This window comes from Taudactylus pleione, unplaced genomic scaffold (genome assembly GCF_031769625.1).
Source record: "Taudactylus pleione unplaced genomic scaffold, aTauple2 ptg000711l, whole genome shotgun sequence".
NCBI classification, from domain to species: domain Eukaryota; kingdom Metazoa; phylum Chordata; class Amphibia; order Anura; family Myobatrachidae; genus Taudactylus; species Taudactylus pleione.
The window spans coordinates 11,201,102-11,224,657 of NW_028285113.1; the positions used below are offsets into that span (position 1 = coordinate 11,201,102).

The following is a 23,556-nucleotide window of genomic DNA, read 5'->3' on the forward strand; positions in this document are numbered from 1 at the left end:
CCGACTTAGGGCCTGATTCTGCACAATAGCGATTACACACTCAAGTCTCAATGCGAAGATATGCTAATGACTGCAATCGCAATGCCGTCGCAGCCTAACATAAGAACGCCCACCTTACCTTACACACATCTGCAATACTTAGAAAGTCTGTGAAACCATCGGTAACACTGAGTACCATCGCAGCCTCACGCACACTTGCACAAGCTGACATTACTCAGGAATTGCTAACCTAACTAATTGCTAACAGGAATCGCACGCAGTGAAAGCCCAAGCTGTGGATGCCATCGCAGTGGATAATTTATGCACGCCCCTGTAACAGCGTTCAAGCGCACTGGCACACCTCTTTCGCTGACCACCCCCAAAGGGTGCTTCCTGTCAATCACTCTGTGATGGGTCTGCGTAGTCACTGTGATCACAGTGGAGTCTTAGTGCATGCGCACTGCGATGCATACACAGCCCACAACAATCGGCCGATTGCGTGCGTAATCGCAGTTGCTATCGGTAATGAACCAGGCCCCATGATCGGTATGTTTACACTAGCCATAAAGCTTTCATAAATTTCACAAATTATGGGACAGATGGGCTCTCTCCCCACTGGGTCTGTGCAGGCCTAATAGGGTTCTTCCTTGTACAGTAGCATATTGTATTCTTATTCATTTATTTCCCTCCCTTATACGCCTTTCATTTCCCCTTCTTTTTGTTTTACATTTTGATTCTATCCCCAATATGGTTTGCGTTCTTTTCATGATACGAGGTCCAGCTTGACTTCTGCTAATCCTTTGATCGCATAAATTTTGTCACTATTATTATCATTTATTTATATGGCGCCACAAAGGTTCCGCAGTGCCTTACACAGGACATAAACAGATGAGCACACAAGACAAGTACATAAACAAATGAGCACACAAGAAAACAATTATTAAGAGTACAAACAATACAGGACAAATACATGATTTATAAACATTGCAGCATAATACCTAAATAAGCAGCAAGGTGTCAGCAACCAAGTGTTAGGTGCTGTTGTAAATTGAAGTATAAGTAAGGAAAAGAAGCACGTGAGGGAAGAGGGCACTGCTCGTGAGAGCTTACATTCTAAAGGGGAGGGGGCAGACAAACAGGGTGACACAGAAGGGCTGGATTGTGAGGAAGGAACATGGAGTAGTGGGTTAGGATGAGCGCTGGAAAGCTTTGAGGAAGAAAAGGGTCTTGAGAATCCATTTGAAGCTTAGGAGCCAAGAAGCAAAGTTATCAGGGAATTTTGAGTCCAGGGGGACGAAGAAGTCAGCTACTCGAGGAAGTTGGAAGAGGCGAATATCATGAGCATTGAATGGAAATAATAAAATGGAGAGTTTAGAAGGTAAGAGTAGGTGGAAGTGACCAGACAATAGAAGTACCCAAACATCAAGACTGTGGCAACCTCCAGTCCAGGGAGTGTGAAAGAATGTGGAGGCCCCTAAAGGAGATCGCTCCAGGAGAAGTGGTGTCAGATGGGTAAATCCAGGATTTGGTGATGGCTGGGAGATTCAAGGAGTTGGAGATGGAGCTGTCATGGATGGGGGCCAGTTGATTATAGACAGAACTGGCTTTCCAGAGGAGACAGGAGAGGGTGATTATGGTTGCTGTAGTGTGGGGTTGAGATTGATTTAGTGCAGGGGGATAAAGAGAGTGTGGGTATGTGGTGGGCTTCTGAATGAGGAAGAGTGACAGCAGGTGGTGGGCAAGGTGGAGGTTTAGTTTGGTGTGGGTTGAGAAGAAGAGGTATAACATGGAGAAAAGGGAGGGAGCAGTGCTTAGGAGTTATGGGAGATACAGTTGAGAGTACTAGATGGGATGAAGAGAGACAGAGGAGAAGAAGGAGGGAGAGGAGACTGTGGAGGGAGGAAAGAGATGGGAACTGGTAGTAGAGGAAAGAATGATGTAGCTTCTGAGTGATGAGGGGAGCAGAAGAAGAGAGAGACAGTGTAGATGAGGGAATTGGGAGAGAAACAGCAGTAGTAGTGATGAGAGTGAGATACAGGAACAGTACAGTTAAGATGTCAAAAAATTAAGATAAAAGGAAGAAGATTGTTGGTAGATGTGAAGGCACAACTACAATAGTATATAATAAACAAAATGAGTGTAGAGCTGTTAAAGTTGCAGGACTTTAGATTAAGGATAAAGTATTCTTAAAGATGTACAGGTGTTAAACTGGTAGATTTGACAGTGGTACAGTAATGATATTAACAGTACACAGGATAGGTAAAGAGTCCGCACTAGTTTAATTAAGCCAAAATAATTAGTCAAAACCAGCATAATTATCCATCTAGCAGAATTATCTTGGATGATACTAAGTTGGTGGTTCTCCCGAATATATTTTGTGTAATACACATCACATGTTTTGCAGAGAGAGCAAAAAAAAATAAAAACCTGGTTTTTGGGGCACTTACAAAAATTTATGGTGAATAGTACAATGGTAATCTAATTATAGGATATATACAAAAATTATTATGTCCTAAAATATAACTTTTAATGAAAGCATTAAAAAAAGAGTGAAGAGAGATTGTATCTACTCCTGTAAAAAATATAGGCACATAAATCAAGTTATTAGATCACTCAATAAATGCTTTATAGCATAAAAATGGTTTCTAATCAGCGAAAATATATAATGGTTCCCCTATTAAATATTTTGTTCAGTCCTAGGGATTTAATCATTATGGTATAAATCCGTCCCAAGGACCTGTAGGGAAACTCACACTAATAAATGTATCCGATGAAAATTGTAGTATCAATCCATTAGAGCAAAGAAGTATACGGATAAGATATCATCTCCCAACTGTTTGTGTTTACAATTTCCTGTACACATATATCTATTAATTCACAGTAGCAATCTTAATTCTCATTCGCATTTGAAAAAATCTGTTCACTTTGACGTCGAATATAAGCAATTGCATTCATCATATACATTTGTGATATCTGACAACAAACAGAAAATAACAGTGGAGAATTATTATCTCAATTGAAAAGTCCTTAATCAGGCTCAGTTGGTTACAATACAATTATCATATATGCTGCAATTAACTAGTATCTGAGAAACAAATTGAGCAATATATTTGTTGCAGGTACAGCGTGAATTTGATCACAGTGGAAAAAAATATTGAGGTCTAGAAGCTGTTTAGTCTTAGTTTCTAAACAAATGCATAATGACATCTGCTATACAATAGATTGATTAATGAAAAAATGGAAGCATGGAAGCAGTGTCCTATATTGAGATAGCCCTGGGAGGCTCCTCTAGACTCAATTGGATAAATAAAGTGGAAAAAAGAAAAGCTCCAAAAAAGAAGGTAATGCAACCACTTCTGCTTTCGCCTGTCTCTGAGTCAAACAGGGGATGAGAGAGTGGAGATCGCCGTATCTGGAGGAAATGACAGGAGAGTGCTTCTGCTGTTTGGGCACCTAGCCTTCTCACTCCCCTGATACAGGAGGCATTGCAGAGGAAGGTACTAACTTAGCCCAAATGAGAGGGTGATGTGTGGAGGGAGAGGAAAGTACCTGAATCAAAGTCTCCGTGATTGCGGATTTATATGCCTATATTTTTCACAGGAGTAGATACAATCTCTTTTCACTCCTTTTTAATAATACTTTCATTAAAAGTTATATTTAAAGGACATAATATTTTTTGTATATATCCTATAATTAGATTACCATTGTACTATTCACCATAAATTTTTATAAGAGTGCTCCAAAAAACAGATTTTTCTTCAGTTTTGCTCTCTCTGCAAAACATGTGTCATGATATAAACAGTGTAAAGTCAAAAAACATACATTTAAAAATTAAAATGCAGCAATATTAAGTGGTAGTTGCTTGCACTGCTGAAGCAGGGTGTTGGCAAAAGGTGTGTCCAAGTTATATTGAGAGCTGGTGGCTGAGTTGCAAGGTATCCAGAAGCTCAGAAGATCCTTTTCAATTGTTTCCAAGTTGTAAAGAGTTCTTATTAAATGTTGTCCACCTCTGTTCCTTCAGTCTAACTCTTTAAATTCTGCTGTGTATATAATACAACTTAGAAAACAAACCACTTTGAAATGAAAACCTATGCAGCCTGTAACCTACTGAGTATATAGTGAACTATACATGTGTAGCACTGATTGCACCCCACCCCCCAATATTCTCACCCACACCAGATGCAGTGTAGGTCACAGTAACATTTTAATAAACCATTTTGAAAAAATGTGCTACAATTTGGCTTCTGATACTACAGCGCTGAGAGCAACAATGCAGCATGTGCCATGCAAGAGGTTGTTCCACCTGTCACATATCATCCCTGTGATGTGGGGATACAGTCAATATCCCGGCGGCCTCGATGCCGATGCTGATATTGCCGGCATGGGAATTCCGACTGCCGGGATCCCGACTGCTGGCATCCCATACCCAACCTGTGATGTGTTATCACACAATACAAAAATCTTTCAGATTAAAACCACATTCCAAAATGTTTATTTAGAAAATATTTTAAGACGGAAAAGTAAAATGTCAAAAAAAAAAGTAATGTCCAGCAGGAAATACTAAAATATACACAGAGGAACAGTACAGTGCTTAAAATGAGGGCAATCAATCTTTGTTTTTTGTGACATCGAATGGCTTCCACCACTGGGCGAACTGCAAAACTTTCTTCCTTTGGTCATCAAAATTCTCTCGGACAGCTTTCCTCCAAACTCTTGGCTCTAGATCCAGCATGCCCCCGATGATTTCCTGTGAGACAGAAATGTGGAGAGAACCGTGAAGCGTTCAGCAGCTGCCATCCTGTTCCTGTACTGATGGGACTTAATACTAAATCAGGAAAGTGTCCCAGTACAAGAGCAAAAAGCAAATACACGATTTAATTTTAGAGCACTCAATAATGGTCAAATTCTGACATAAACTTGTCTTACGATTTACTTAATGGAAATAATAATATGGTAGTATAAACTTTTTTTTTTTTTTTTTAAGGCAGACCTACTGTACAATCAGGCAAGGAGCCTATCATTACCCCTTTATTTATAACCCACGGATAAACAGATGTGTCCTTACTCAGCTTTGCTCTCAGCATGACTTGTATTCATGAGAGTGGTGTCAGATCTCGCATTACAGTTTCACAAGTGTATTTTCGCACTGCCGTCACTACTGTACTAAGCTTAACATAGCACTTTCTTTTGTGCAAATATTTGCGAAAAAGTAGCCTACCTGCAATGTTAGCTAAAAAGTAGCATAATGTTAGGGTATAATAAGTAGCATACCTGCAATGTTAGCCAAAAAAGTAGCATAATGTTAGGGTAAAAGTAGCCTACCTGCAATGTTATCCAAAAAGTAGCATAATGTTAGGGTAAAAGTAGCATACCTGCAATGTTAGCTAAAAAGTAGCATAATGTTAGGGTAAAGGTAGCCTACCTGCAATGTTATCCAAAAAGTAGCATAATGTTAGGGTAAAAGTAGCATACCTGCAATGTTAGCCAAAATGTAGCATAATGTTAGGGTTAAAGTAGCATACCTGCAATTTTAGCCAAAAAGTAGCATAATGTTAGGGTAAAAGTAGCCTACCTGCAATGTTATCCAAAAAGTAGCATAATGTTAGGGTTAAAGTAGCATACCTGCAATTTTAGCCAAAAAGTAGCATAATGTTAGGGTAAAAGTAGCCTACCTGCAATGTTATCCAAAAAGTAGCATAATGTTAGGGTAAAAGTAGCATACCTGCAATGTTAGCCAAAAAGTAGCATAATGTTAGGGTTAAAGTAGCATACCTGTAATTTTAGCCAAAAAGTAGCATAATGTTAGGGTAAAAGTAGCCTACCTACAGTGTTAGCCAAAAAGTAGCATAATGTTAGGGTAAAAGTAGCCTACCTGCAATGTTAGCCAAAAAAGTAGCATAATGTTAGGGTAAAGGTAGCCTACCTGCAATGTTAGCCAAAAAGTAGCATAATGTTAGGGTAAAAGTAGCATACCTGCAATGTTAGCCAAAAAAGTAGCATAATGTTAGGGTAAAAGTAGCCTACCTGCAGTGTTAGCCAAAAAGTAGCATAATGTTAGGGTAAAAGTAGCATACCTGCAATGTTAGCCAAAAAAGTAGCATAATGTTAGGGTAAAAGTAGCCTACCTGCAATGTTATCCAAAATGTAGCATAATGTTAGGGTAAAAGTAGCCTACCTGCAGTGTTAGCCAAAAAAGTAGCATAATGTTAGGGTAAAGGTAGCCTACCTGCAATGTTAGCCAAAATGTAGCATGTTAGGGTAAAAGTAGCCTACCTGCAATGTTAGCCAAAAAAGTAGCATAATGTTAGGGTAAAAGTAGCCTACCTGCAATGTTATCCAAAAAGTAGCATAATGTTAGGGTAAAGGTAGCCTACCTACAATGTTAGCCAAAAAAGTAGCATAATGTTAGGGTAAAAGTAGCCTACCTGCAATGTTAGCCAAAAAAGTAGCATAATGTTAGGGTAAAGGTAGCCTACCTGCAATGTTAGCCAAAAAAGTAGCATAATGTTAGGGTAAAAGTAGCCTACCTGCAATGTTAGCCAAAAAAGTAGCATAATGTTAGGGTAAAGGTAGCCTACCTGCAATGTTAGCCAAAATGTAGCATAATGTTAGGGTAAAAGTATCATCATATTCGGGTAATTGTAGGAAAGAGCGTGCAGTAAACTAATCAGCATTGCTATCCATACAGAAGACTGACAATGTGGCTAAACGTGGAAAATCATGTGATCATACTGTACATTGCTGTTTGTCATTGATCACTGTATTATATGTATGACATGAGCTCTCCACGTTTAGCCCCATTGTTAATCTTATGGATAGACATTAATGTTCATTGGCCTGAACTCTCTCTCCTACTTTTTCACTAATATGCGTTGTAGACGATACATTAAAACTGAGCTGTGGTTGTATTTGAATTGTTTATTATCATAGGCACCATGATCGCTATGGTAAATGAAAGTTATGCACACACTCAAGAGAGCAGCACACTACAAAATTAGGCAGCAGCGGGTCTACTGGCCGTGCAGCAGGTGCATATTACCTGGCCACTGGTGACTCAGCAGCTCACCACCCTGCGCGAGACTATGTGGCACTGCTAGCTCATCCAACCCGTGTACAGAGGACAGTGTCACAGTAAGGTGCCTGCTGTGTGACGCCCAGTGGCTAGCGTAATTGACGCACCAACGTAGCAATGTCTCAGTCTCATGCCCGTGTTGCTAGTTCCCCCAATGTACAAAGGACGCATTTATCATACAGATAAGTGATCTCAATAAGTTGCTCAATTGGAGTTCATATTAGCAGTGAATTGTGCTTGCTCACTCTCCTGGACCATTCATCCCAGACAGCTGGACATCCTCTTACATTCTGTTCATTTCCCCAATTAAATGGGCAGGTCCATGATGCAATTCACATCACCTCCCCCACCCCGCGGTACCTGCCACTTGCATAGCCCGGAAGGGAGATCACAAACATAGGCAAGTATGTAGGGAAATCTAGTTAAAAGCGCAGCAAGTAAAACACTATTATATTTGCTAATGTCTACAAGCTCATCTCTCTCACTTTGCTTCTAGCTGCAGAGCTCAACATTTCTGTTAACTGAACAGAAGAGAAAACAAAAAAAACACAAAAAACAGTTGTTGGAATGTTCACGGCTGCTAAGCCCCAATTTAATAAATCAATATCTGACACACTGCATTCATTGGTGATATGAAATTCAAATACCTTGCCAAAGTAATGTGGGAACTTGTTCTGATCTTCAATAACGTGAGCAAACCCTCCTTGGAGCCCAAAATCCACAGAAAAATAAGGCAAACCTTTTGGAACCTAAAGACACAAACATAAAAAAAAAAATGTAAATGAAAATTAAAATAAAAAATAATGTGAAAAGGAATTTGTCTAAATATGTACTGAACACACATTGCTGCTGAGCTTGGAAATGAAAAAGACAGATATTAGGGACCTGGATTTTTCAAAGATACAATAATAATATGATGTCATTAAATGCTCGTAATATTGATTTCTTAACCATTATGAAATTTTAATGATGGCCGTGGTCATGCCGCTCTGAATTGATAATGTGGAACAAAATAATGAATTTGTTCGCACTGCTGAACGTTACTAGTAATGTCATATACTGTATGTCCTATTTTATCTAATCCGCTAACTTTCTCACATCCATTGCTTCCGACAGTTACGTCTATTCAGTATTTTATATACAAAGACTCTAAACCAGCCGGTATGCAGCATACCGCCACTGTAATCATAGAAGTAACTCAAAAGATAAATTAGTTCGGGAAAATACGCACGCAACACAGACGAGCCGCCCAATCCCAGTACAACATAGCTTTATAGCCGTCACGTCAAGATGGTAAAACCGGAATCTGTAATCCTGATCACTGACGAACGGGTCGAAGAGTCACATAATGTCAAATAATAATTAGGTCTTTCAGTTGGCACAGGAGATTTTTGCTTCTCCTCTTTAATAAGCCAATACTGGATCTGTTCCTTTTATGTTATTAATAGTATATATACTGTATATAATGAAAAGAACAAAAAAAGATCAAAGAAAAGACCTGTGAAAGGGCGTTCGATGCTAAAGGCTTCCATTAGTGTGATCATTTTAAGATAGTTCTATGGTATCTGTTGAATACCTTTAGGCTTACAATAGATATACAGTACAGTAGGACTAGAAATGGTTAAAAGGAATTTCACCAGTCTTTGTGGAAACGCTGAGTTACAAAGTGTCAAAAACATTTCTCTATCTAAGCAGAAGGCACTTGGCCAGTAATCAATACCTGCCATTAATCCCCATTTTGGATAGCTACTCAATAACCCAGCTCATCTAAATAATACATCTTGATGTTTAGACGGTGAATCATGAAAGCGTTATTTGTCTCCAAACATTGCTGGTTAGGTTCCTAAATTCCAAGTGATAGCATCCACGTTGTGTTTCTTGTGTCAGTGTTTTATAGCAGTTTTAGTGACCATATTAAGTTAGTGGCGAAGCTGGGTGGAGGCTGGCTTGTCACCTACACTGGGTGCGGATGTTGGGGAGGGGAGCGCTGGGTACCTTCAGTGAATTACCCACTGGGTGCCATGAAGGGCTGCCAGCTACTACCAGCATGTGGCTGCACTGGAGTATCGCTGCTGTTCATCATTAGGCTCGGCTGATATACAATAAGCGCGGCATCGGAGCTCCCTGCAGATAAGTCCCAGAAGGTAGCTGCTAGAATAGATCTGCTTTGCCGTAGAGACCTTATGATGTTACAGGCAGTGACCAAAAGATACAACCCACGGATTCACAGACATCGTGACCAGGAGAGATACCAGCCGCACCCTGCTAATACAGTGAGGGGTTACAAACCAGTCAAGAAACACAGAATCAATCCAATTCAACGCAGCACAAAGGGCTATGATTGCATGTAGGAACTCGCACCATGCTGTTGATTTGTGTGCACTTTTGTATAATACAGTATGTAGGGAGATCTGCTGGGCATGTGGGATGGTGTAGGGAGGTCTGTGGGATGGTGGAGGGAGGCATGTGGGAAATGTGGGATGGTGCAGGGAGGTATGTGGGATGGTGTAAAGAGGTCTGTGGGACATGTGGGATGATGTAGGGAGGTCTGTGGGATGGTGTAGGGAGGTCTGTGGGATGGTGTAGGGAGGTCTGTGGGATGGTGTAGGGAGGTCTGCGGGATGGTGTAGGGAGGTCTGCGGGATGGTGTAGGGAGGTCTGTGGGATGGTGTAGGGAGGTCTGTGGGATGGTGTAAGGAGGTCTGTGGGACATGTGGGATGGTGTAGGGTGGTATGTGAAATGGTGAAGGGAGGTCTGTGGGATATGTGGGATGGTGTAGGGAGGTCTATGGGACATGTGGGATAGTGTAGGGAGGTCTGTGGGACATGTGGGATGGTGTAGGGAAGTCTGTTGGACATGTGGGATGGTGTAGGATGATCTGATGGGCATGTGGGATGGTGTATGGAGGTCTGTTGGACATGTGGGATGGTGTAGGGAGGTCTATGGAACATGTGGGATGGTGTAGGAAGATCTGATGGGCATGTGGGATAGTGTAGGGAGGTCTGTGGGACATGTGGGATGTGTAGGAAGATCTGATGGACATGTGGGATGGTGTAGGGAGGTCTGTGGGACATGTGGGATGGTGTAAGAAGATCTGATGGACATGTGGGATGGTGTAGGGAAGTCTGTGGGACATGTGGGGAAGTTTTATGGCATGTTGGATGTCTACCCTTTCAGAACAAATGGGTTTAGGTAGTGGCTGTTTTTTTTTTCAGAGGGGGCGTTAAGGGGAGTGCAGAGCAGAGTCTTTGCCTTGGTGAAAGAAAGTCTAGCTTTGCCCCGGATTAAATTATGTGTCGTCTTAATTTTTCCTCTAAGGGCTCAAGGTGAAAGTCTGTTGCATTCCAAATAGAACAAAATAACTGATGTGGCATGGAGGTCGCCATAATTAGACGTCACTGTCCTACCCTATTCTAACCTTAATTTTCACACTTTGCGTTCCATGAGCACTGAAAAAGACAGGTACTGTACCTTCTTGTCTTAACTATCCCTAAAGTCAAGTAAGAGGTATACAGTATACAGATATCCAGGATAATGAAAAGCACGTGCGTTTAAATAAATCCTAAAGGAGAACTTTCCACCTGTCTAGTGATGTGTTATTTTTACTTCTGGCTTTGTCCCTTGCCCAGAAGCTTTTCAAAGTGTATGAGTTGCATGTTATGGTGCCACCTGTTACTTTTCCTACAACTCAGATCGGCAGGAGTGTATTCCAAACTACTTTGATCTCTGAGGTTTTCTCTCATTCAAAGAACAGTTCCCATCAAGCCTTGTCCCAGGGCCTGGAGTTCCTCTGCTCTGCCATATACGTATTCCATGCAGGCATCAATCAAAATGAGGCATCCGGCTCAGAAAATGGTCCAAAAGCAGTAAAGAGTTTAAGCTGAAGATATGGACACCAGTGGAATAGAGGAATACTGAAGCCATTAAGGAAAAAAGTGGTAGGAGATAGTTTTATACTACTAATTAAATAATGTTTGGGTGTTTTTTTTTTCTCTTTTATGGTGTGACCATCGCCATGGATTACGGCAATTCATCAAAACCACGTGTCATGACTATGTATTTTGTGTGCCCTGGGTAAAGTGTGCTCATGGTACTATGAGCAACAACCTGACCCTGAGAGTGATATGTACTATTATTGTTCCCCTAAAATATATATTTCAGGAACGTCTGCTTGCTATGAATGGGTACAGTATGTCAAAACTGGGTTGCATCAGTTAATCAGAACCAAGTGGCCAGGTGCTATCTAGTATTTGAAGACAAAAGCTTCATGGAAGTAATGTTTGCTCTCACCCAAGGGGGCCATTGTGCAAGTCCAGTACACAGACACACCGGCTGCTAAGAGGGTCGTCTTTAGCACCTTAAGTTGTCTTCTTACAATAAAATATCTTCAAAGCCCAGAGAGATATGAGGTTTTGGTTCCTGGAGCTATGCTAATTTACAAATACACAAACCTTGGGAGCACAAAGGGCCAGTCCTATTGAGCCTGGAAAGAGTGGGGGCTGCTGGGGGAGAGGGTTGTTGTGGAACCATAAGAGCCAGCCACCCACGTTTCACTGTGTTCACTCTACCAGGGAGTGCTCGCCATCTTCGATCTATGGTGGTCTCCCTCCATACACAGATCCCCTAAGATCTCAGAGTAAGACTTAGGTTTCTGACTTTTTATCATTTACTTTTATCTGAAATCAAGCTGTGCATTTATATCTGCATATCTTGTTTATTCACCTGTTTTTCCTTGTTATTTTAACCCTGGAGATATTTTCTCAATAAATCCTAAATATATATCAGCGTATCTGTGCTCTATGAACGCACATGCCTGGAGAGGCCCATGCTACATTTGTGTTATTATTTGTGGAATATTACGTAAGATTTAAGTGTCTGGCGATCGCAAGAGCGCTATTCTAATACTATTCGTGGTGGCAGCTCAAGTAAAACCCAAGTCACAACCGCCCACCTGCGTCAGTTTGGCGTATCTGAGCGCAGGCTGGGGTGCAGGGTCATGACATATGGCAATACCATTTCCAGCAGATACCTGTCACCACACAAATGCTTATTCAATCTTCCATCCATGTAACCGAAGAAGGGTAAATTAATCTAGCTGGCAGCCTGAAAAATGCAATAGTTTGAGGTGAGGATTGGTGCATGAATTATGATGGTCTACATCAGCCATGGCACAACTTGCATCCCTCTGATGGGAGCCCCAGACCCTACAGTAGTGTGAACCAAATAAAGAGAGTATGCACTGCAGGAGGATGTGTTTCTTATGGGGATGTGATGGTGTTGCTGCAGAGGTGAGGAAATGTGGGAAAGGGGAAAGTGTTGCTACATGGGATGGCCACACCCCCTATGGTGGTGCATCCTATTTTGCAGCATTGCACCCACTTCTGTCTCCATAGGGACCTTTTAACAATGCCTTTTCCATGAGTATGTTGTAAATATTTATATATTTAAAAGGAAAGGTTTCATTGTGTACCCTCCAATGAGTGCCATCTCCAAGTGCATCCCCTAGACTAAAAAAGGTTGTGCACCCCTGGCCTACATTGTGAAAACAAAATAAAGTGGACCTTTCACAACCCAACACTGGTATCTATAAAACATCAAACACAAATTTATTAACAGACAAACGTTAGAAATGAAAGGGTCGTTAAAAAACCTAATTTCTAAGTTAGCGGTAACAAAAAATAAAGTAAAAAATAAAAATAAAAAATCAGTTGTCAAAATGAGGCCACCAGATACAACTGTTCAAAAATAAGAGTTATGGTATAACATACCTTTGTTAACACTTTTTCTTCGAGGTCCATGGGGTCCACAGCCAGTACGTTGGGGTATGAATCCCGGTCACCAAACAGTTAATACAAACGAGCTCTCTGCTCCCAGGATGCACCTGGGGTTCATCCTCATATACCCCACCTCCGGCCTCAGGTAGCCAGTTCGTTACCAAGCTCAAGCAGGCAGAGACAAACAAAGGTTAAGAAAGAAAAGACCCATACTTACGAGTCCAGACTCTCAAGAGAAGAAACTACGGAAAACCTCCCCCAGAACTACAGGTGCGTCTGGGTGGGTGTCCTGTGGAACCCATGGACCTCGAAGAAAAAGAGTTAACAAAGGTATGTTATACCATAACTCTTATTTTCTTCTTCGGGGTCCATGGGGTCCACAGCCATTACGTTGGGGATATCCCAAAACACTAACCCTACGGGCGGGGACGCTCCTGACTCTCGGAAGAGAGGAGAATCCTACGCCCGAAGGAGGCATCCCGAGAGGCAAAAGTGTCAAAGGCATAACATTTGACAAAAGTATGGATGGAAGACCATGCGGCTGCTTTACATAATTGCTCAGCAGAAGCACCCCGGCGGGCCGCCCATGATGGACCTACCGCCCTAGTAGAATGTGCCGTCACTGAATCCGACACACGCATACCAGCCTGTGTATAAGCCAATGAAATTGCCTTGCGAATCCACCTGGCCAGTGTCTGTTTATTGACTGGCCAGCCACGCTCATGACAACCATAAAGCACAAAAAGTGAATCAGATTTCCTCCATTTGCTCGTGCGTTTAACATAAATTCTCAACGCACGGACCACATCCAGGGAAGCCTCACCTTGTGAGAGACTTGTGCCCTGAAATGCTGGAACTACTATTTCTTCATTAATATGGAATTTAGACACCACTTTCAGAAGGTAACCCTCCCTAGTACGTAGTACTGCTCTATCTTGATGAAATATCAAGAACGGCTCCCGGAAGGAAAGCGCAGCTAAATCCGACACTCTACGTGCAGATGCCATAGCAAGGAGGAATACCGTCTTTGCTGTTAGCCACTTGATGTCTATTGAATTTAAAGGCTCGAACGGAGGAGCCTGTAAAACCTTCAGAACTAGAGTCAAGTCCCACGGAACAACCGGGGAAACGAAGGGAGGCTGAATCCTCAACACCCCCAGAAAGAAGGTCTTTATATCCGGTCTCAGAGCAATTTTATGTTGGAACCAGACTGAAAGAGCTTAAACCTGTACCCTTAAAGAGGCCAGGCGTAGTCCTTTTTCCAGACCGCTTTGAAGAAAATCCAGCACTCTGGATATCAGGAATTTATGTGGATCATACCCTTTCAGTTCACACCACTGAAAGAAAGTATGCCAAACCCTATAATATATATGGGCTGAGGATGGTTTCCATGCCTTCAGCATCGTCCGTATAACAGACTCAGAAAACCCCTTTTCCCTCAAGACGGAGGCCTCAAGAGCCATGCCATCAAAGATAGCCGATGAAGATCTGGGTACCAGCAGGAACCATGTAGCAACAGATCCGGTCTCAATGGCAGAGGCCATGGAGTGTCTATGGAGAGAGACCGTAGATCTGTGAACCAGTGCCGTCTCGGCCACGCTTGAGCTATTAATATGACGGTGCTGCCCTCTTGTTTGATCTTTCTGACCACTCTGGGCAGAAGAGCAAACGGGGGAAACAGATATACCAGCTTGTAACGCCACTTTACGGTCAGTGCGTCTACAAACTCGGCTCTCGGATCTCTTGTCCAGGATCCGTACCTGGGAACCTTGTTGTTCCTTCTTGATGCCATCAGATCTATTTCTGGTAGACCCCACCTGTCCACAAGGTTCCGAAAGACCTGTGGATGTAATGCCCATTCCCCTGCATTTAGCTCTTGCCGACTGAGAAAATTGGCCTCTCAATTCAGGATTCCTGGAATGAACACGGCAGATATCGTGGGCAGATGAGTCTCTGCCCATACCAGGATTCTTGATACCTCTGCCAAGGCGGCCCGACTCCTTGTGCCCCCTTGATGATTTAGATAGGCGACCGCAGAGCGATTGTCCGACTGTATCTGCACCAACCTGCCCTTTAAGATTTCCTGAGCCTGCATTAAAGCTCTTAGTTCCAGGATATTTATCGGTAGCCGGCTTTCCGTCACTGACCACTTTCCTTGGAAAGTGTGTGACCCCGTCATCGTCGCCCAACCTTGAAGACTGGCGTCGGTTCTGACTAATGTCCAATCCGACACCCAAAAGGGACGACCCTGCCTGAGATGCTTTGTCTGCAACCACCAGGTCAGGGACAACCGTACCTCTGGAGAGAGATGCAGCAGCTGGGACCTGATCGTGCGATGATCCTTGTTCCAGCGGGACAGAATGAATTGCTGCAGTGGTCTGGAGTGGAATTGAGCGTATTCCACCATCCTGAAGGTGGCCACCATCGACCCCAGGACCTGCATGGCTACTAGAACGGATATTTGCCTGTTGCGAAGCAACCTGCGTATTCGTGATTGTAGAGCAAGGATCTTCTCCTCTGACAGATATATTCTCTGCACCACGGAGTCCAATCTCGCTCCCAAATGACACATCTGTTGTACCGGACAGGGTGACGACTTTTGCCAGTTTATGATCCAGCCGTGACTGTACCGACATGATACTGTCAGCCTCAAATGATCCTGTAACTGCTGTGGGGACTGCCCCAGCAACAGGAGGTCATCCAAGTAAAGCAAAATCCTGACGCCTTGGCGCCTGAGGCATGCCATCATCACTGCTATCACCTTGGTGAATACCCGAGGGGCTGTGGACAGGCCAAACGGCAGGGCTTGGAACTGAAAATGTTCGTCCCCTACCGCAAAACTAAGAAATTTTTGATGAGCCTGTGTGATTGGGATGTGAAGGTAGGCATCTTGTATGTCTAGGGACACCATATAGTCCCCCTGTTCCATTGCCAACACAATCGATCGCAAAGTTTCCATCCTGAACCCGGGGGCTCGAACAAATTTGTTGAGCTCTCTCAGATTTAGAATAGGCCGGTATGACCCATTTGGTTTCAGAACCAAGAACAAATTGGAGTAAAACCCCTCTCGGAACTGGTTCTCTGGCACTGGAATCACTACTTCTGATGCTAGTAAGGCAAGAATAGCCTTCTGAAGGGCCAAAGCTCTTTCTGAACCCACCTGCGGGTTTACACAAAAGAACCTTTGAGGAGGAGTCCTCCAAAACGTCAAGGCGTACCCTCGGGAAACAACTCCCCGAACCCAGGCATCCTCCATCGTGAGGTGCCAGGGCTCTGAGGACCGAAGCAGTCGGTCCCCCACCCTGGGATCCCCCAGAGGGAGGCCCGTCCCATCAGGCCACTGGTTTATCCTGGACCCTAGATCCTGGACATTTGTTCTGCCAGGGCTTCCTGGGTCCTGTCTTTCTTGGTGGAAATCTCGCTGAGGGCTGACCTTTGGCCTTGCCCTGCGGCCAAAACCCCCGTAAGGATGCCCTCCTCAATTTAGATGAGGTTGCTGATGGTAAACCTGCCGTCTTTGAGGCTGCCATGGAGGATACAATTTTGTCCAGTTCTGGACCAAAGAGCACACCTCCTGTGATTTGAAGGAATTCTAGGGCTTTTTTGGACCCGACATCTGCCCTCCAATCTTTCAACCAGAGGATCCTACGTGCCACCACGGACTCAGCTGAAACTTTAGAGGAAAGGATCCCTGCATCTAAGGCGGCATCCCCCAAATAAGAGGCCCCTTCTCTAATAAAGGAGATCATATCCAGTTGCTCCTTAGAGGCATCTGGTAAAGACTCCGTTAGAGTTTTGGCCCACTCCTCAATAGCTCTTGCTACCCAAGCAGTGTCCAAAGCTGGGTGGGTGGCCGTTCCTGCCAGCGAAAAAATTGATTTGAGACAAGACTCCAGTCTCCTGTCCGTGGTTTCCTTCAGCGAAACTGCTGGGATTAGTAAAGTGGTACGTTTAATCAGCTGTGCCACATGCGCATCAACTGATGGTGGATTCTCCTACTTGGCACAGTCCTCTGCTGGAAAAGGATATAGAAGCGCCATTCTTTTAAAAGAATGGCTTATCTTATCCGGACGGACCCAGGCTTCCTCCATAAGTTCTGATAAATGTTCAGGCTTTGGGAATTCTGCCTTAACCACTTTTTGGGCGCTTGAACAGGGGGGCTTTCCTAAGCGGAAGATCCCCTTCCTCGATATTTAACACCGATTTTACAGCCCTTATCAGAAAAGGGACATTGGCTACTGGGAAATGATCATCACCCTCCTCGGAGCTAGACTCCTGCAAAAAGTCCTGTGCCTGTTCCTCCTCGGAGGAGGCACTTGAGTACTCACCCATGTAAGGCGGTACATGGCGCCTAGATTTAGGCTGCTTTGGTTTGACAGCCTGAGGCTGAAAAACTCCCGAGGATGATGCCATAACCTTACCAGCACCAGGGTCCATCCAAGGCGGCCACATCATGGGCATAGGATGCATCTGCTGAGGCAAACCCCAAACCGGTGGTACCGGGGAAGCCAGCCGTTCCGCCACCTGAGCCATAACCTGAGAAAATGATGCCCAAGGAGGCTCAGGGCCTGAAACAGGCAAACTTAATTGGTGTGGTGGCTGTCTGAAACAGTTCCCACAAAGCCTATTTTGTAGAAAGTCCTGTGGGGACAAACCTGCCTTACAGGCTACACAGGATATCAGCAACGGGGCTCCCGCCCCCTGACCCTGAGACTCCTTAGACGTAACACTATGTCACTGGTTCTGAGTGTATATGTGCTGCTTTCTACTCTCAACCCACACACCTGTAGCAAGGGAAGGGGAGAGACAGTGACAGTATACAGGAATTACAGTTCTTTTACAGAAGAAACAGTATCCATAAACAACAATCACATGTCATGCATAAATACTCTGCGAGCCATATGCATATAAGCTCTCACTACCATAATCAGCCTCAGCTTAGGTAGGATAGAGCCCTGTAAAAACCAGCAGTAGGCAAGGTATACAGGGAGACTGCCCAGCGTCCTCTCTTGTAGGAGCAGCATTCAGAGAGCAACTGACATACACTCTGGCTGCCCTATATGGAGGCTGGGAGGAACAATCCACAATCAACTGTGCCAGAAGACTGAACTAGCGTGTGGATGGGGGGAGGGGCCGTACCTCCCCTATGCTGCTTGGACCTGCCCGGTAAACTGACCTGGCCGCTCCCACAAGCCCCGGCTGGTCAGGAACATCAAATCCCGGCGGTATAGGCTAGGAGAACAAGCCGTATGCCTCCTGACTGCAGCGTGCCTCCGGACAGTCTCACCGCCGGAGGCCGGACCGCCACGTGGTCCCGGCGTCAGCGGTCACCGCGACCACCTGCTTACCTGCCATCCCCTTGATCCGGTTGCGGTCCAGGGCCAGAAAGCCCCTGCCGAATCCCCTGCCAAGGACCTGCCGAGGCTAGCGGTGCGGCACCAGAGGAGGTAGTTGCAGCGCGTGGCCGGTGCACCTCCAATCAGGCGCGAGGCTGCTTCCAGGACAGCTCAGACCACCCTCTGAGATAGAGAGTAAAACTCTCTTTTTTTTTTTGTACTCTTCTGCAGGACTGCTCCAGCAGTCCCACTGTCTGTGTGGTGAACACACCAAACAGGAAGAACTGGTTACCTGAGGCAGGAGGTGGGGTATATGAGGAGGAAAACCGGTGCATCCTGGGAGCAGAGAGCTCGTTTGTATTAACAGTTATTCATACCCCAACGTAATGGCTGTGGACCCCATGGACCCCGAAGAAGAAAGTATAATAAAACAAAACAAGCTAAGATCATTACAAAAACATTGTTAAGTCGTTTGACAAATAATGAAAAGGAAAAGTGATAACTGAAAAATCTAAAACTAAAAAACATTACACGAGCAACAAGTGAGAAATAGATTAAAAGTAAAAAAGGCATCTTTGTGAGACTGACATTAAATCCGACATTGAAAATGTCAAATAGAGCCCATGGGCTGATCTAGACTTTGTGAGATTTGTCATTACAGGAAAAGCTACAGTCTGCAGACAGCTCGACCTCCTTAGAAAGGACATATAATGTACTGTACAAGAGTGGATATTTTGAGACCGGACGTCTACAACAGCAAATGAATGTCAAGGCATTGCAGGCTGATCACACGGTGATCTGTGCGATGATGGATTACATTACTGGGAAACACATTAATCTATCACTTAAAGTGGATCAGATTTGATATATTCTCATCTAAGAAATACTGGAGAAAATTAATCCTCGCTTGACAAAATTCATACGACTTGAAATAATAGGTAATCTCACACAACTGGCTAGCAATCAGCTTTTTCTTAGTACAGTAAAACAACAGACTTGAAACAGTAGCTTAAATTCATTACTTCTATGGAACTTGAAAAAAAATAAAATTTAATATATATATATATATATATATATATATTATACATATATATACACAGTATATATATATCATATATATACACACAGTATACATGTGAGTGTGTGTTTGCGTGTACTATAACAGGAGGAGTGGCGGATATTTGTTATATATATATATATATATATATATATACATATACACACACACACACACACACACACACACACACACATATATATAAAATATTCTATAGCAGCAACGGGAGATGCAGGCACTTTAACTGAAAATATTTCCACATCTGTGACACAGGAAGTTAAAAACAAACTCTAATACTGACACCATTAAGCATAATTTAATCTGAGAAAGTTAAATTGACACTGCATTCTTATTAATGTCAAGTGTAAGTTAAAATATATAGACGTTCGCAAATTATAGTGGTATGCAAACATTTATCCTTCTTATTTCATATTCCCTATTTGAGAAGATGATTTGCAGTTCATGGTTAGTACATTATTGTTCTACAATGGAAAAAAGCTGTTAAAATATCAGGCCTGCCACACAAAGGGTTATCAATTTCTAAAATGTATTAGAAGTATATTATATATATTACAGGCTACACAGTGCAGATGGGGGACTGCTAAGGTCTACACAGTAATCTTATGGGTTGATTCAGTAAAGCCATGAGGCGGCTTGCACTTCCAGCGGTTACCATATCATTGCAACGGTAACTCGCCCACCCTTGCGGCTAATTGAATTGTCCCCAGAATTGGTGTTTTTACAAAGTGACATGATATAGGGAGGTTGGGTTGACCCACAGGAAAATAGGTGCATTGAAACATCTTTCCTTTAGGATATCATTTTTGGTGGATTGAAAGGTTGAGAAGAGTTTCACAAAATGAATTTGAATAATGCTGCTTCCTAAATTCTTACCACTGATTTGTGCCTCACTTTGAAATCTAATGTAAACTGTTCTAATGAACAACAAGTTAATAATTCATAAAGAAAAACATCATTTTGAAAGTACATTCATTAACATACTGTAGTTTTAACAACATTCACAATCTCCTGCAGCTGGTCTGTAATTTTCACAAGCTACATAATAATCTGCCATAGAGAACTCATTGACCTGCCTATGGCTTCCATTCACCCTTAAAGTGGAGTTGTAAATCAAACGGTGCTTTTTTCCTAAATATAGAAAATACAATGCTGAGCTGGACATAAACAGTTTAGGGCTACTATCTCAACCTGTTCTTCCATCTACTCTTTAAGCTACCGATATCTTCTGTGTAGGTCAAACATTCAATAAAACCATTTAGGTTACATGTAAAGATTTAGGGGGTAATTTTCAGTCTTGCCAATGTTCAGCTGCACACATTCCAAACCTTGAAATTTTGGTTGCACATATTTAGCTGTAGAACTGCTGCTGTGCTTATAACCACTGCCCCGTAGCATGACCACATTTCAGGCAAGATTCAGTTGCTAAAGGGTCTCAAATTCTCCTATACAATATGCCAGTATAAAGAAAAGTTCACAGCGGTCTTAAAGACTGTGAGGTTTCCAGATCTTATGGCTGCAAAACGGCTCCAAGTAATCAAGTCTTCTCCAAAAACTGGTGGTTCTTGTAGTGAAACTCTGTGTTGGTTTTCACCAAGCTTGGTGTTGTGCATTAAGACCGAACGACTAGACTTTGGTCTTGAATGTCCAGAAGACATTGTAGCAAAAGTGGTGCGAGGTTTTCAAATGCAACTCTGCAAGGCCTCCTGTAATGTTCTTTTTTTGAGAGAAGGGGCTAATATCCCTGCTACTTTACCATAAACACCATTCTTGTTCAGTCTTTTTTTCATAGTAGAATAATGAGCATAATGTTTACTATGATATACCGGAGATCCCTGTAAACTTTTGGGTTCTTTGCAATTCGCTGTGGCGCATCATATGGACTGATTCTCGAGTGAATTTGTGGGACCCCATTCCTGGAAAGTTGTCAACTGCCTTCAATGTATCACATTTTTAAATAATATTTCTCATTGAAGAATCATGGACTTCAAACGGTTTGTAAATGGTCTTCTAACCATTTATAGACTGATGAGAAGATGCAATTGCTTCTTTGAAATCTTTGCAAATGTCGTTCCTTTTTGGCATGGTGTAAATGCAAATCAGAATGATCCATACTGAGCTGCCAAAGACTATGCTTTCATGTAGAAGTGAAGTGCACTTGGCGCAAACTACTAGTAAATACTATTGATAGGCATGGAACTAGTAAGGCCGTACCTACTTTATCATGGTTTCTTCAATTTGACTTATTTTTTGATGGGTAAATGATGACTGGTATGGCCCTTTGGTCATGTAAGAATACATTTAAAAAAATGTTAGCACTTTGAGACGGGCAGTTCGCTTTTACTCTATAATGTTCGAATCTCAAAAACGGCATCATATTGGCTATCCGGCTCTCGCGTGTTTTAGATAGCCAATAAGATTAATTCGAACTTGCGCTAATTTGGCGAAAAGAACGTGTCAAATCCGAACCGCTCATCTCTAGTAAAAATGCTGATTTAAAGAAGATATGCTATTTTTTAACAAAATACATACACAGTATATAGACAGGTTCTGAGGCACCAAGACTTTTGGAAGTAAAGGTGCACAGACAGGTATGAGATAAACAGACACATAGGAAGACAGGCTGATTACCACACTGTACTTCAACTATCATGCTACTTACAGATCTCCGGACATCCTTTGAAGAGAGATCGATTAACTTCTTATTCATGGACCATTCCTCGTCAGATTCCATTATTGCTTTCTGGGACAAAGACAAAACTCTCAGTCATAAATCATATCTGGATGGAGGCAATTATAGTGTGAATGAACATCTTTGTTTCCACTGAAGTTATTTTCATTTCTATACTTTGAAAACTCTCTAAGGTCCAATTAGACAAGTTCCAGAAATTTCCATTTATAGGGCACTATACTGTAGATGTGATGCTAATCCTATAAATACACAGTGAGTGAGATGGTCGTACATTGACTATTGCTGACATTACCAGACGAAATGCAATAGATATACGTGACATAACAAGCATGGTAGCAACAGAGGAGGCAGGAGGCCGGCAATTGTCAAGAGCTAATGTCACATCAACATGCTTTGCCTAATGAAATCTTGCCTGGGTTCAATACCATTTTGCTGAGCCACATGTGGATGTGTTCTTCAATACCCCGAGTCCTATTTGCAATGCATTTCACCTTCGCTGCTGAATACATTGAGCTGTGATTCATTTCTGTAATATCCATCCATGAATCTCTGATAATGAGTTTTAAGTAAGTGTGCAGGAAATCCTTTTATACACGGAATTGTTGCCTGATTGAAAAGATGTGATCTTTGGCCTGTCTGCTACAAGACTTCAAGTGCAATTTTACTCCAGAATATCTTAAGACTTTACTGTGGTGAAAACTTTAAAGTCTCTTCAAATAAAAAGTTTTTCTCAGCTATTCCGAAATAAAAATGAAACACTTTATTTAAGTAAAATAAACATGACGTTGTACACAACAGAATCGGTTTCGATGATATTGCAACCATAGCTGTACGCAAATGAATGCAATTAAAATCTGACAAACGATAGATAACATTTAGGCAAGATGGGTGGTATAAATGCTTACTTTGATTGAATAAAAAAAAAAAAGAATGTACAATCATTTTTCCTTATAAAGTTGTATTATGTATGTTGCCCGTGTCTTTGCCCGCGTTGATGTAGTGTCTACTAATATTTTTTTTCATTTGAAGTGTTTTAGTTTGTACTGAGGAAACCCTAAGTGCGCGTGGCATGGGGGCCCACACGGGCGAGTGGCCAGAGCTGCCATCAGTGTTACACGGATTGGGGAGCGGCTGTTCCTTCACCCATCACTCAACCCCGTTCAGTAGCTTTTCAGTTAACCCAGAACAAACAAAGCAGACAAATATTGGGAATTCGGTCTAGGTAGCCTACAAACTATACGTCAAGTGGAAATTGCCTGAAAATTTTTACAAATACAAAGTTACAATTTTATTGACATGTATGCCAAGCTTTCCTACTAGCTCCATATAGATGTCAAATCTATGCCAATTTCTCCACCACTATTGCCATGTTATGCTGAGCCTCAGAACATAGAGTTTATAGGATGTGTGCTGAACATTTCTTGCCCAGAATGCCAGGATAGGAAGTAATGTATATTGAAAGTTGAATGTCAGGTTCTTCAGAATATTTGCTGAACATTGGTTGCTAGTGTTACATACAACGTATGCCAACATTTGGATGCCAGGATGAAGGAGAATGTATGACGCAAAACTGGACAACAGTCGCCAAGGTTAGGAAGAATGCTTGTTGCTAGCTAATAGTGAGTGT

General features: G+C 42.6%; 1 protein-coding gene across 3 annotated transcripts in view; it reads right to left on the reverse strand.

The window, feature by feature from the left end:
- Positions 1–4,455: 4,455 nt before the first annotated feature.
- Positions 4,456–23,556, reverse strand: part of CWF19L2 (CWF19 like cell cycle control factor 2) — a 190,736-nt gene continuing 171,635 nt past the window's right edge. Inside the window, exons 16-19 of one of the 3 annotated variants that reach the window (XR_015872510.1) lie at positions 21,900–21,980; positions 7,699–7,800; positions 5,302–5,701; positions 4,646–4,726 (exon numbers count right to left, since the gene is read on the reverse strand). Coding sequence is in view for 2 of the 3 variants with exons in the window: in XM_088456757.1 (XP_088312883.1) it covers positions 4,586–4,726; positions 7,699–7,800; positions 21,900–21,980 (324 nt within the window). In the remaining variant the exon portion in view is untranslated. Of the gene's footprint in view, positions 4,727–5,301; positions 5,702–5,996; positions 6,054–7,698; positions 7,801–21,899; positions 21,981–23,556 lie in introns of those variants that run through there. The other 2 variants (XM_088456757.1, XM_088456758.1) reach the window with 2 other exon arrangements.